Here is a 14,967-nt window from a genome sequence, read left to right as displayed (position 1 = left end):
TTTCTTACCTTTGCATTCAGTTATGCTTTGTTTTGTTGATAGTAATTAGAACACTCTATCAAACAAAATTAAAAGCTCATAAGTTCATGGGTTTACTACTTAACATTATTATGATTATTGATAATCAATCACAATCTTTGCAATAAACGAAAGCATCATAAGTTCTTAGGTTTACTTTTTGATGAACACAATGTCATCATAAAGATTGTCCCCTCAAGCAATGTATAGGGGCTCTGTCTATTATACCAAAATCGCCAACTTTATAAGATATAAGGTTAATAGAGTCTGATCGGAGAGTAAACTCTTAAAGAAGGCTTGATAACATCTAGGTCGCACCAACCTAGGAAACTTGAATCCATGCCCACACACACACAAAAAAAGAAGCTAAAAGAGTCTTACACTGGATTACTACTGCTTAACTATAAAGTTGGATCCATTCTTCATCTTCTTGTCTACGGTATATAGGTTGTGGCTCAACCAGTGACAATGCTGCACCTTCTAGACCTTCTTGGAATCTTTTTGATTTTCTTAATGATGTCATCACCAAAACTCTCGCTTAAAGTCAGTTTCTTCAGGGCAGCGCAATTCCTCATAAAGTATATTGCTAATTTCATCTGGCCTGATGTTCTGGTTGTGACTGGTGTCGAAAGCTCAACATACTTGAGAGATGATACGAAACACGACGGCACATAGGAGAATTTGATTGGCCATTCCTCTTTATCGAACTCAAATTCCTGATAATTAGTAATAAACCCCAAAACAAAGAGATAGTCAAGTGTTATGGGACATGAAAAATTTACAAACAAATATGTAAGTAAGACTCACCAGGACGAGCGTGTGTAGATTGGGGCAGCAACCAAGAAAGGTTGGCATCAATTCCAAAAAAGATTCAAGGAATGAAGCATGCAACCAATACAAGTTCGAGAACTGAGGTAACAGCTCCAATTTTGAGTAATCATGGATGACCTGTGTACCAATTTAAAAATGATGTCACAATCATAATCATGCATAAATATATCAACCATGTGAGTGTGTGCATATACGTACCTCCATAGTATTAAAAGAGATCTTCATGCCGGAGACTGTTGACATCCCGGTGAGGAAATTACGGATCATAGTCCTCCTGTAAGAATCATCATCTTGGTCCAATGTGTGATGTATAACCATCCTCCCCATTAAAGTTAACATCGATCTGTACCACTGCAGAGGGAGCAATACTGTATATAACGATGCTTCCAGATAAGTGATCACAGAGACTCATACGCTCAAGCTTAGGAGCATCGATCTCCACAATGTGATCTTCTAAGAGACCAACTTCGGAATCTTCAGCCACTAGAGCGAAACTTTTCAAAGACTTGGAGCGCACACAAATAATTTCAAGAAGCTCAAATGAATCCCTGATTACGGTCAACTTTTCAAGAACCGGGCAGCTAGTTATAAGCGTCTCAAGGTTGGATTCGTCACGTTTAATCGATTTGTCATACCTTACTCTGTCTAAATGCATAACCTTGAGACAGGGCAGGGAAACAATTAACTCTGGTTCCAAGTAACTCAAGGCTACGTGGTAGAGGCTTAAGCTGACCAAAGGTGTTACATGAATATAGCGAAAGAGGCATCCAAACTAGTTCGTTCTCATCTGAGTTAACCTGAAAATCGAGATGACGAACTCTACGCCTAACTAAAGCATCTATCCACGACTCCAAAAATCGATCATCATCACCAATATCCTCATAATGATAGATCAACTTGAATCTATTCAAGGCTAGATTTTCGTAAGATTTAAGAAATTTATCGACGAACTCGATGAAACCAAAAACATCACCGTCGAATTGGAGTGAGTCCAAATCGAAAACAGGAACCTGTAACCAGAGACTCCTCCAACGTTTTGACAAAAGGCTGCTTCGAAATTTTAATGCTTTTAACCCTCTACTTTAATCACCGAAGAAGAACAAGTTAATTATTTTATCTTGCAGAACACACATTTATTGTCCAAAGGACATTTGTCGCAGTATAAAAAGCCGAACATATAAAACTGTAATAGCTTATGGATACACATGTGGTGGAGAGACAGCATTTTGGAGCTGGTGGTCTCCAAGCCTAATGCAATCTACATTCTCAGAGTTCACTATGGTCTTGGAATCTCACCCTCCAAAACTCAGATAATCCATCCCCGAAGATTTTCCACAAGTACAAGGCTCTGTTTACTTTGAGATGAATTACGCATACAGAACCTAATGATTTGGAAACTAATGAAATTCTATCAACTATAGCAACGAGAGATCCACTATATATGTGCTATATATGTGATTATATGCAACAATACCGAACTTTGAGACAGAGCTATACTACAATTATCTGAATACACAACATAGTACAATGACAACATATGGATCAACATGAATATCAGCTTAAACTACAAAATGCTTATGGATCTAAAAGTTCTTCCGGCTTATTCTTCTTCTTCTTCAGACCAACTAGCTTCTTAAGTCCACTCAACCAATTTGTATGCTTATTGGTTTTGACGACGTTTTCGTCTATAGAGACTTTAAAGGCTCCGTCACTCTGGTTTTCCTCTTCTCTTTTGCTACTGGTACCTTCTGCTTCCTTCTTTATAATGTATTGAAATACACGGAGAATAATCGATAGTACTAATTTATTGCTCGCATGGTCGCTATTCACTTCGCTGTTGCTGCTGCTGCTACCTTCAGCATCCTCCTTTATAATGTCTTCACACTGAGAGAGAATAACCTCAGCTTCCTGCGTTTCAATTTTTTCACTTGCAGAGAGAATCATCGCTAGTAGTAATTCATTGCTCGCATCGCCATTGTTCACTTGGTTGTTGCTACTGTTACCCTCAGCTTCCTTCTTTTTAATGTATTCACATAGATAGAGAAAAACCGGTAGTACTAATTCCTTGCTCGCATCGCCCCTGTTGATGCTGCTGCTACCGTCAACCTCCTTCACTTTAATGTATATAAGTAGAGAGAAAACAATCCTTTTTAGTACTATTTCATTGCTCTCGTGGCCGTTGTTCACTTCGCTGCTGCTACCCTCAGCTTCCTTCTTTTCAATGTATTTACCTACCAAGTAAAGCATAGCTAGTACTAATTCCTTGCTGGCGTTGCTGCTGTTCACTTCGCTGCTACCCTCAGCTTCCTTCTTTTCAATGTATTGACATACAGAGAAAGTCAACGATAGTACTAATTCATCGCTCGCGTCGAAACTGTTACCCTCATTTTGAATGTTTTCCACTTCCTTCTTTTTAAGGTATTCAAATATTGAGTTAATCATCTCTTTTTCCTCTTCAAAGTTTTCCACTTCGCTGCTGCTGCTGCTGCCCTCATCACCATCCTGCATTTTAACGTATTTACATAGAGCGAGAATACCCTCAGCCTTCTGCATTTTAGTGCCTTTACATACAGAGAGAAGCATCGATACTAATTCATAGCCACCATCGTCGCTGCCATAGCCACCATCGGTGATGTTAGTCTCAGTTTCAAAGTTCTCTAATTCTCTTTCGCTGCTGCTACCCTCAGCTTCCTCCGTCAAGATTTGTACACCACACTCAATAATCTTGTCATCGTTGGACCTGCAGCTGAACTCAAATGAAATTTCGCTTGCTGCCACTTCGACTTCATGGTGCCTGTTTGGTCGATCAAACAAGTCACCATGAAATATAAACAGATGCTCTGATAGAGGAGACAGATCGCCAAGCCGTGCACCACTGGAAAAGCTGTTAATTTCGACACCTCCTTTGCCTCTTAGACGACAACTTATAGAAAGAAATCGGTGGTTCTTGATTGGTGAAAGCAGGAAGCAAGCCTTAAATCTTGAGGAAGCTGAGAAAGCTCCCTCACCACCGGGAGCCAGAGGGATGGTTATGGACTTTCCTGTGGCTTTGTAAGTGAACTCTGCAGGGACTTCTTTACCTGGTAAGCATAGATACTCCTGAACCGATTGTTGTATGATTCCTCTTCTTGCATCTTCATCCAGTTCCACACAGTTGTAGAACGTGAGGACATTGACTGGGTTGTGGAAAGAGCAATCTACTGTCTTGAGTGATACACAACTGTTTGCATTCAGGGACTTGAGCGAAGGGGGAAGAGCCGGAATTGACCCGAGGTTTGTGCAGTTTTCGACGATGAGATCCACTAGATGCGAGAGACCAGTGATGCACTCTGGAATCCTCTTTATGGCACTGTTGATTAGGTCTAGCTTCGTTACACCTTGTGGGACATGTGTTAATCTCTCGAGGCTTATCTCAAGCTTCCGACAACGAGACCAACGTCCAACAACTGATGCAGGGACGTCTTTTATCTTTGTGTCTCTTGCGCTGAGAGTCTTGATGTTCCGCGAGATATCTGGAAAAGTTTCCAATTGCGAGCAATAATCCATGTCGACTCCCTTAAGCGATATTAAGTTGATGTTTGTGGGAATAAGTCGTAGCTTTTTGCAGCTCTTCATCTTCAACTTTTTCAGTTTGTGTAGATTCTTGATAGAGGAGGGAAGCTCCACCAAACTTGAGCAAGAAGAAAGTAACAGCGTCTCAAGATTAGTAGCCTTTGAAAGATTTGGGATTTCTTTCAACCTATAGGAGAAGTTCAAATCCATCTTCTTGAGATTTGCAAGTGGCTGCAAGTTTAACACAATAAATGATAAATATCCTTTTTTGGCTTGAATCACTATAAATATATAGTAAATATCAAAATATGAACCTGTATTTTTTAATAACTTGTGAAAGTTTGATACAACCAATTCAAAAAAAAAAATATACCGTAAAATTATTATATTTTAAAAAGTGATAGACACACATCATATATATTATAATATATAACAATTTAGAATTGAAAACAAAATGTTCATATAAAAATAAATGTAACTGCGCGGATCGAGATCTAGTTACTTATTAATACATTTAAAAAAAAATATAATGATAAATTATTATTTATGTTGGTTTTTAACCAATTATTTTTTTACAGCTTTTTTTACAGCAATTCTTTTTTATTTTTTACAATTTTAACCAATTATTATTTATGTTTTCATTTGAAAAAGTTTTCGTATAATTTTTAAAAAATTTTTTGCACAATATATTCATTATTAATAAATAAATCTTAAAAATCAATCAATATTTTATGTTCAATTATATCAAATAGATAATTTTACTTGATTAATATTTACATATGTGGTTTATGTTTTAAAAAATTTAACCTTTTTTTATTAAAATATATTTTCCAGATAACAACATAATATATATAGAGATTATATTTTTATTTTAAAATATATTTTTAGGTTTTGGATAATTCTTATTATTATTAATTTTAATAAGTTATCTAATCAAAATAATTTAAAGTTTTTTTTTTTGACATCAATTATTTTTTTATTTTGTGACTAATTTATATATTTTATTCATTAAGGTTATAAATGATACTAACCACTTTAAATTTTAATGTGAGAGTTCAAATGATAAAAATAACTTTGCAAATAATAGTATAGATAAATAGATAAACTAGAGTGTACACTTGTAAAGAAGAGAATTATCTTTTTAGTTTGCAAAATATTTATTTTTAAAAATTACAATTTTCAAAATAGTTTATGTATTTTTAATTTTGAACATAGTTTATATTTAAATTTGTTGACAGATATATTTCAGTTACGTTAATTTATTAATTTAATTAGTAATTACAATGGGTTTACATTTATTTAATCTGATTTGACTTTAAAATGATGTAAATTTATTTAGTGGTAGTTAAATTTTGTTTTTATAATAGAAACGATGTAATATATATTTTTAAGGGCAATTCTCCTAAATAGACTATTTTCAAGTTTTTGTCACAAAAATAATAAGGAGAAAAATAACCAAAATATTTCATTTAATAGGTAAAAAGATCCTAATACTCTAGATATATAAATAAAAAAATAAAAAATATAGCTTTAGATTATATGTTTTCAAATATGATTTTATTTTACGTTTTGAACTATTTTCCAATTTTTAACTTTTTTTATTTTATAATAACTCTAAACTCTAAAGTCTGGATTAGTTAACCTTAGGAATATAAGTGTATATTTACCTCTTTATTAAAATATATTGATCATTTTGATCCTTAGAATCTATTTTTGTGACAAAAAATTTTTTTTTGTGATATCCTAAGTTATTTTTCTATTTTTAATCAATTATATATTTACTAGCAATTGTTAGTTTTTATATAATATAACCTATAACAAAAGCAATCATAGAAATATCAACTATAACATGATATATTAGATTTTATAAAATAAAAATATATAGAACTATTTTTAATATTTTAACATTAAGAATTTTGATTTTATACTTTAATTATTTATTGTTAATTTAAATAATTTGTTTTTATAATAGTTCTAATAGACTAAGTCTATTATGAAACTTACAAAATTATTTTATTTTGTGTATAATTATTTATTTTTAGGTTTTAAAATAATTAGGTACTAGTTGATTTAATAGTAGTTATTATTAGGTATAATAATCTAACTATACTTATGAAATACATATACATTTTTATGGGATTAAATTAATATTAATTTATTATTATTATTATTATTATATTATTAATTCGAAGTATAAAATAAATATTAGATTAATTTACATTTGTTTTTATTTTTAAATGCTTTGTTATTTTTGTTTGTTAGTAGTATATTAATTTAAAATCAATTATCTAATAAAATAAAAAATATCTTATTGTCAATATAAATTGATGCTATTAAATCAAATTTTTGGAATTATCAAAACCTACAAAATCCCAAGTAAATCAAAAACACCAAAATATTAAATAGACCTCGTCTTTACATACTATATTATTCAAAGAATATAAAATTATTGATATCTGTATAATTCTAACGTGAATACCTCTTATAATAACTAAATATACATTCGAACAAAACAACCATTCGTCAAACAAAACATTAAAATATGTAATGTATGAGATAAAAGCATTTTCAACCCATTGTTATATTTGCCTTTAAATGTTATAATAAAAAATATATGTTCTAAGTCATCTTTATTTCTTCTTATATAATAGACAATACTATTTTGTACAGTAAATATAGAGGTAATAATATTCATTTATTATAATAAAAAATATATGTTCTAAATCATCTTTATTTCTTCTCAAAATTTTCCTTTTATTTTTAAACTTTAATAATTATAACCAAAACAATTGTTTTACAGAAATGCAATTTTTATAAAAATAGTTTATAGTTCTATCTTTTAATAAGACTTGAAAATTTAAACCTATTTACTTCAATTTTTATTTTCAAAGAAATTTTAGTTTAAACAAAGATATAATTCTATCAAATTCCTGTAAAAATTAAAAGTAAATAGGTTTAATTTTCAAGTCTTATAAATATAAGGTACTTGTTAAATTAAACAATAATATTTTGAAAATATTTCTTTTAGAGGCAAACATAGATATATATATATATCTAATAGAAACACATCTTTATTTATGGCTACTCTAATATAAAAAAAATTAAATTCAATGAAATTTATTGTTATTTTTTATTGACCTATTTTTAATACTTTAGTAAAATGATAAATCTAATTATTCTAACCTATTTTTAATACTTTAGTATAATGATAAATCAAGTTATGCTTATACATATAATACTAATTATGAAATGAATTCATGGAATTATCTTTTCCTTTTTTCTTCTCAAAACACGTTGTCCATTTGATTTTTTTAGCTAATTTTATTTATTTATTTATAATTAATTAAGTTATAATTTTTACAATTATTCATTAAGAGTAACATAAACTTTAGCTGGTCTAACTTTTAACATGATATATAAATAAAATCAGTCATCATGATTGAAACAAAAATGTAAACCGGTCATTCTATGTAAATAATAGATATATATATAGGGCAAGAATATCAAAATACCAACCTGTATTCCATCCCAGAGCTTCTCGAGATTGCTAAATTGCAGACCGAGTTCAACAAGACGTTCCGGCTGAAATGTTGGAGGAAGACGTTTTCCCGGGTAAAAATCCCAATTTAGTAACCTTAGACGAGGTAGATATTTCAAGTCCTCCTGTATGCGTAGGCAGCTAACATTTTCGTTTTGCTGGCCCAGTTGTGAGTAAATCTGTAAGAACTGGAGACTGCTCATTCCTTCAAAGGCTCCCTCACTTATACTAAACTTCTCCATGTTACTCATATCAAATTTTATACCTATAAGAGATTCAGTACCCTAGCAAATCATACAAAAGAGAAAGAAGCATGTTATCACAAGAAGAAAAAACAGGCAATCTGTAGATTGATTATAAGTGTAAATACTTACTGTGTTATTCGCCAGTACATTAGAAATATCTTTGGGCTCTATTAAAAACTGACGTTTCCCGGGCTCCTCAGACTGTTCGACAACTATTTGTCTACCCAAATTTTGAAGTAGAGAGTGCATCACTATCTCTCTATAAAAAGATCGATGCACCATAGACTTCTCCTCTAAGGTCTTAAGCCCATTTCCAACATTCAAGTTACTGTGAGCGAGCATGGTTGTCAAACGATCAACATCCTCGTGGAAGAAAAAGAAGCATGCAATGTGGAGAAACAGAGCTTGATCTTTCTTGGACAATCTGTCATAACCCACTCTTAACACATCTTCAATTTTTCTATCGAGACCAGTTTCGATCTTAGATAACTGACGTTCCCAGTCGGTCTTGCTCTCCCCACGCAAAGACGAACCCACAACAGCAAGGCCTAATGGAAGATTACTACAAAACCCTGCTACCTTATCTACAAGCTCTTCAAAACCATCTCGTACAGAGGCTCCCTTGAAAGCAGATAAACATAAGATCTCACGAGCTTCTTCTTCCGATGGAAAATCCACACTGTAGATATCATCGATCCCATGTGCTCTCAAAATCTGTCTATCTTCTGTGGTAACAATGATCCTACTCCCAGGACCAAACCAAGAAAGTTCTTTGGCCAACACATCTAGTATCTCTAGATCATCTACATCATCAAGAATGATAAGCACTCTTTGATTATGTAGCCAATGTTTTATTGCACCTAGATGATGTACCTTTATATCACTATCGTTCAAAATCCTAGACAGAAGTAGTCTTTGCAAACCCAATTTGGAATCATAGTTACCATTGCTCTTATAAATTCCCTTAAGATCCTCCATAAAACATTTAAAACTAAAACTGCTAGAGGGTTGTTCGTATAAAGCTCGAGCAATGGTAGTCTTACCAATTCCAGCAGGACCCCAGATTCCAATCATCTTCACATCGTCACACTCCAGGCATAACAAAGACTTCAGACTTGTCAAGTGAGCTTCAAGTCCAACCATCCCATCAAAATCCCTTGAAGGAGTAAGATTCAGTTTGTTTGAAACATCTATAGCAATCTGCTGGATCATCTCTGCTTCGGTTGGCCTACCAAAAAGAAAACAAAATCTAAATTAAAAAAAAATAAAAAAAATAAAGAGTCACCATTTCATTAGAAAGATAAAAAAGACAACAAATGTTGATACCAATTGTCAGAATGTTCTCCTTCAATGTTTGCCACATCAGTCAAGGCTTTGCTCCATCTCTCCTTCACTTCCTCATCTTTCCCTTGACAAGTTTTCATGAAAGTGCTCCCGAAGTCTCCCTTCTGTTTTCGAACACTGGACGGATCAACTTCGTAAAATATCGTCATCACAATCTTCCCTGAAGTCTCTCTGCATCTCATGATTTCAGCCAATTCGTCTAAACACCAGCCCGAAGAAGCGTAGTTCTTGGAGAGGAGAACGAGGCAGACCCTGGATTCTCCAATTGCTTTAAAGAGTTCAGGTTTGATGGAATAGCCTCTGTCGATCTTCTGGTCTTTGAACATTTTGATCCCTTTGGTTTCAAAGTAATACTGTAAGTGACTGAGAAATCCTCGACGGACATCTGGGCCGTGAAAGCTGGTGAAGACATGGAATATATTTACGGCAGAAGAAGAAGACGCCATGAGAGTAAGAAAGGAAAGAATGAAAGAGAGGTTGATGAAAGTATCACAATGGTCGAGGAAACAAGTTTAGTGTTTATCTATCTATATATAGATCCAAGAAAACGCGTAAACCAGGAGAATAGTGACCAATGTTATTGTACTGGAAATTACAAAAGAGATTAGAAAATTGAACGGTAGCTGAAAGTACAAGTGTGATGTATCTGCATCGCCGTCGACGACCCGTATAAAGGTTTTTTCCTCGAAGATGCGGACCACTAGTAAAAAATAAATATAAAAGGTGTTCAAATTGGAATTCGATTTGGTTTAAATTCCATTTTTTTGCTCTGTACAAAAAAAAAATACTATTTTTCTGAGCGACTAAAAAAAATAGTTTTTATTAGGTCTCGGCAATTGGATCTTCGGATCGGGCTTAGACCGGATTTTTCGAATCTTTGGATCGGGTCCGGGCTGATTTTTTTCGGATCTGGGTCTTTCGAGTCCTAAACATTTAGGTTCAATAGGTACCGAGAAATTTTTGGTTCGGATTCGGATCGATTCTTTTCAGGCCCGGATCAGTTCAGGTCTATAATTAAAAAACCCATAAAATAACAGTAATTTTTGGGTCCATATCCGATCCGGGTCAGGTTTCGGGTATTTAAGATCTAAAAAAGACATGATACATCCAACTCCATCAAATTTAATCAATATTTATCGTATATATCTAAAATTTTACAAAATAACTTAAATGAAACTATAAATAATTATTACATTTTTAAATTACTAAATTTTAAATTTTAAAACTTTATATTACTCAAAAAACGTTACAAAATAATAGTAAATATTGTTAACAAAAGATATTTCAATTAAATCATAAAATAATATATATAAAATAGAACACAAAAAGTTATCTTACCAAACTGTGTGATGTGTGTCTCCATTGCGGTCGACGAACCGTTTAAAGGTTTTTTCCTCCCCAAGATGCGGACAACTCGTAAAAAAAAATATATATATATATATATAAAAGGTGTTCAAATTGGAATTCGTTTTGGTTTTCCATCTTTTGCAGTGTATAAAATATTACTAGTATTTTTCTGAGCAACTAAAAAACAAAAAAAAATATTTTTTATATTAAAATATGAGAATGATTGGTTGAGATGTAGCAAATAATTTTAGCTTTAATTTTTATCTATAATCATAAACACTTATCAATCATACTTTATGTAATTTTTAAAGTTAAAATAAAAAAAATAAAATAATGACTATAGAAACCTTCTTTAAAACAAAAATTCTGTAGAAATCTTTTTTTTTATTATTTACTCATTTAATTTCTACAGCCACGTTAGTTATATCTATATCAACAAAAATTTACACCTTAAATTTTACAGTAAAATTTCTACAGATATTGTTCAACAAAACACTCGATATATCTATGATAGCTTGGTTCGGTTTAAATGTTATCAGTTTATTTAACTTTAAACTAAAAATTATGACTATATTTAGATTTTTATAAAATTTAATAAAATTACAATTCAGATCTGTTAAATATATATAAATCATTGGCATTTATCTATTTTTAAATAAATAAAAGAAAATAAAATAAAGAAACAAGTTGTCAGTTTAGAAAAACAAATAGAAAATCATATTTTAGTTTAAAACGTTGAAAACAAAAAAAAGAATATTTTTTACTTTAAATGAGGCAAAGTAATAAACTAATATAGCAATATCAAGCATATTATTTTTTTGTTAATGTTTTTTAGTTTCTTCGGTTTTATAGGAAAAAAATACTATTTCACCTTTTTCAATCGAATCACATGCATATAACATATTCATAGTTTATAACCAAACTATATCCATATAATTTATCTAAATGGACAGAGACTCGAAGAGACTATTCTATCCATTTACAGTTGATGAGATTGTTGGCGACGAAGAAGAAAACACCATAAAAGAATATTTATATTATTATTTGCGAATAGTTGGATAGGATTTATAAAACTCTGAATTGGTGATGATAACAACAGAAAATATAGTTTAGTCAAAAAGAAAAAGAAAAATAGCAAATATAGATATAGTTATTGCTTGAGAGAAATACCATAATCATTTCATTAGTTCTCTTGCATCTTCAGACGGCAAAAAATCAAGGCTCCGAATGATAAATGCGGTTTGAGCGGTGCGGAACAAGCGGTTTAATTACGATGCGGTTTTAACAGTTATAAAAACGTATAGATATATGGTATATGTAAAGATTTTTGTTACTGTTAACTGCGGTGCGGGACGGGATAGTTCGTAACATTCGAAGTCCAAATATATAACATGGAGAGCTGCACCAAACAGTCGGTTTCTAGTGTTTTGCCTACTATAATTTGCATTAATTTTTTTTATCCAGATTCATTTGTCAGAGACTGTTTTGATGCCTGACATTAAGGCTCCGAATGGTGACTGCGGTTTGAGCGGTGCGGGACAAGCGGTTCAACTGCGGTACGACTTTAACAGTTATAAAAATATATAGATATATGGTATATGTAGAGACTTTTGTTACTGTTAACTGCGGTGCAGAGCGGGACGGTTGTAAATATTCGAAGCTTAAGATTGTAACGTCTATAAATTATAATATATATTAATAAAATAAAGAAAAAGAGTCACAAAATAAAAATTCACATATAATACTTTTAAACTAAAAGAAAATATCAAATGAAAATATAATAAAAATAAAAATAATTTCTACAAGTCAAGCTAAGTGCCGACCAACTTCTACTTAAAAAAAGAAGATTGATGGACAGTTCTGCATGTATAACATCTTCAATGAACATACTCCATCCATAGATCACACAAACATATTTTTCTATGGTACTTAGGGGGTGTTAGTGGGAATAAGATTTAGGGGATGTTAGTGGGAATAAGATTTATATAGAGTTTGTTGATTTTAAAAGTTGAGAGATTTGTTAAATTTGGAAAGAGTTGTAGAGAGTTTTTTATATCGTGAAATTCTATGAAAATACATTGATATAATGATTCTAAGAATCTAAGCTATATAAGTAATATTCTCAAAATCTAGTGTTATGAGTTAAATGGTGAAGAATACAATTCCCAATAACACCAACTTTAATAGATTTAAAAAAAACATTAAAATCTAGTCTTTTTGAATAACAAAAGATTGTGTATAGAATTACTAAATCATGACACCAATAATAGTAGATTTTAATGAGAATGTGAGAATGTGTAAACCAATAACACTAGATTCTATAAATTCTAACAATCATCATAAATCCAACTCCCACTAACACCCCCTTATATAGAGTTTGTTGATTTTAAAAGTTGAGAGATTTGTTAAATTTGGAAAGAGTTGTAGAGAGTTTTTTATATTGTGAAATTCTATGAAAATACATTGATATAATGATTCTAAGAATCTAAGGTATATAAGTAATATTCTCAAAATCTAGTGTTATGAGTTAAATGGTGAAGAATACAATTCTCAATAACACCAACTTTAATAGATTTAAAGAACATTAAAATCTAGTCTTTTTGAATAACAAAAGATTGTGTATAGAATTACTAAATTATGACACCAATAACACTAGATTTTAATGAAAATGTGAGAATGTGTAAACCAATAACACTAGATTCTATAAATTCTAACAATCATCATAAATCCAACTCCCACTAACACCCCCTATCTGCAAAAAGTTGCTTTGTCTGAATTCGAACATCCTACCAAGGTGTAGAAATTTTTAAACTTTTATCACTAAGTTAGGATGCTACAACGACTAATCTTTAATTTAATTTTTTAGAAAAACTAAAAAAAAGAAAGGGAAATATAATAGGGTTTATTTGCCAAATAACCAAAAAAAAATGAAAAATTAGATTTTGGGAGAGAGAGTAGAAAGAGATAGAAAGAGAAAGTAAGAGAGAGGGGGGATTTTGGTTGGTTAGTGTATTTATTTATTTTTCAGTATATAGGGTGCAATTTCCCAATATATTAACTCTCTCTCTCTTGCATCGTTTTGGATAAGATATCTATGGAGAAAGAAAAAAAAAAGCCCGTAAGAAAAAATGAGAAATTTCCGAGAAATTGTGAAGGAGGTAATTGTATAGGAAAATGAAACTTGCGAGTCGTTGGCGACTCATAAAAAGATGTCTCCCCATAAGAGTTTCAATCATTATGGTGGTTGTGGAGGACGAGAACCACTACTGAGGACCACTCAATTATGTTCCAACTTCAGTAACGTTTACTTAAAGTTTATTGCCTTAAATTATGCATGTTTGATGATAATAATTGATATGTTCAAATCTACTCTATTAAAATAGAGTCATTATTTTTATCTACTATAAAAAAAGTCTATGTTAGACCAAATCTGAATTATTAATATGTTTTCTTAGGTTAATATACTAATTTAGTTTTCAGCATATAATAAACTAAAATAGTGGCCTATTAAGTAACAAAAAAATATTTTTACGTAGATGATTAAAATCCTTCCCCTGCTATATAGGACATTTGTTTATATTTGATATTCCACTTTTGTAACAACCGTATTTCATTTAAATATTTCTATAACATGTTATATTGTATTTATATTAATCATGATTTCATACTTAATAAACTAATAAAAAGTTTTCATTCAGTTTAAAATGATTATACTAAAATTGACATATATCTACTCTATTAATTTAGAATCCTACTTTTTATCTACTCAAAAAAATTGTCTTTTAAGTTTGGACCAATTCATAACTCCTTAGAAATAATTATAACATTCTCTATTATTTGTTTATACAATATAACTCCAGTTTTAAAAAGTATATTCTTAAATTTTACCCTTCAGTTTGATAATTTATCAAAACTATACTTCAAAATGATTCTAACAAACGTAACCATAATTCACAGATCAAAATTATTATCCCTAACCAATTCTAACCAAATAAAATATTAATCACTATAGTGATTTGATATGTTCCACATGATCTATTATTTTGAGAAGTGAACCAATAAATATTTGCAAATGTGTTCGTTTGTTATAAT

At 31.1% G+C, this 14,967-nt stretch overlaps 1 protein-coding gene and 1 pseudogene across 2 annotated transcripts; both read right to left on the bottom strand.

Annotated features, from left to right (window-relative positions):
- Nucleotides 1-240: 240 nt before the first annotated feature.
- LOC106401538 lies at nt 241-2,168 on the bottom strand (annotated as a pseudogene).
- Nucleotides 2,169-2,320: 152 nt separating this feature from the next.
- Nucleotides 2,321-10,212, bottom strand: LOC125607951 (disease resistance protein RML1A-like). 2 transcript variants are annotated; one of them, XM_048777526.1, is made up of 5 exons: nt 9,511-10,074; nt 9,228-9,412; nt 8,314-8,987; nt 7,918-8,223; nt 2,321-4,632 (listed from the first exon to the last, which is right to left on the bottom strand). In XM_048777526.1, the coding sequence occupies exons 1-5, from the start codon at nt 9,972-9,974 to the stop codon at nt 2,425-2,427; spliced, it is 3,837 nt and encodes a 1,278-aa protein (XP_048633483.1). In that variant the 5' UTR covers nt 9,975-10,074; the 3' UTR covers nt 2,321-2,424. The 2 variants fall into 2 exon arrangements, with proteins under 2 accessions (XP_048633483.1, XP_048633482.1); XM_048777525.1 differs by having other exon boundaries at nt 8,314-9,412; nt 9,511-10,212.
- Between the last annotated feature and the right edge of the window lie 4,755 nt (nt 10,213-14,967).

The sequence above is a fragment of the Brassica napus genome, chromosome A4 (genome assembly GCF_020379485.1).
Source record: "Brassica napus cultivar Da-Ae chromosome A4, Da-Ae, whole genome shotgun sequence".
NCBI lineage: Eukaryota > Viridiplantae > Streptophyta > Magnoliopsida > Brassicales > Brassicaceae > Brassica > Brassica napus.
This window is presented reverse-complemented; position numbering and strand designations above follow the sequence as displayed.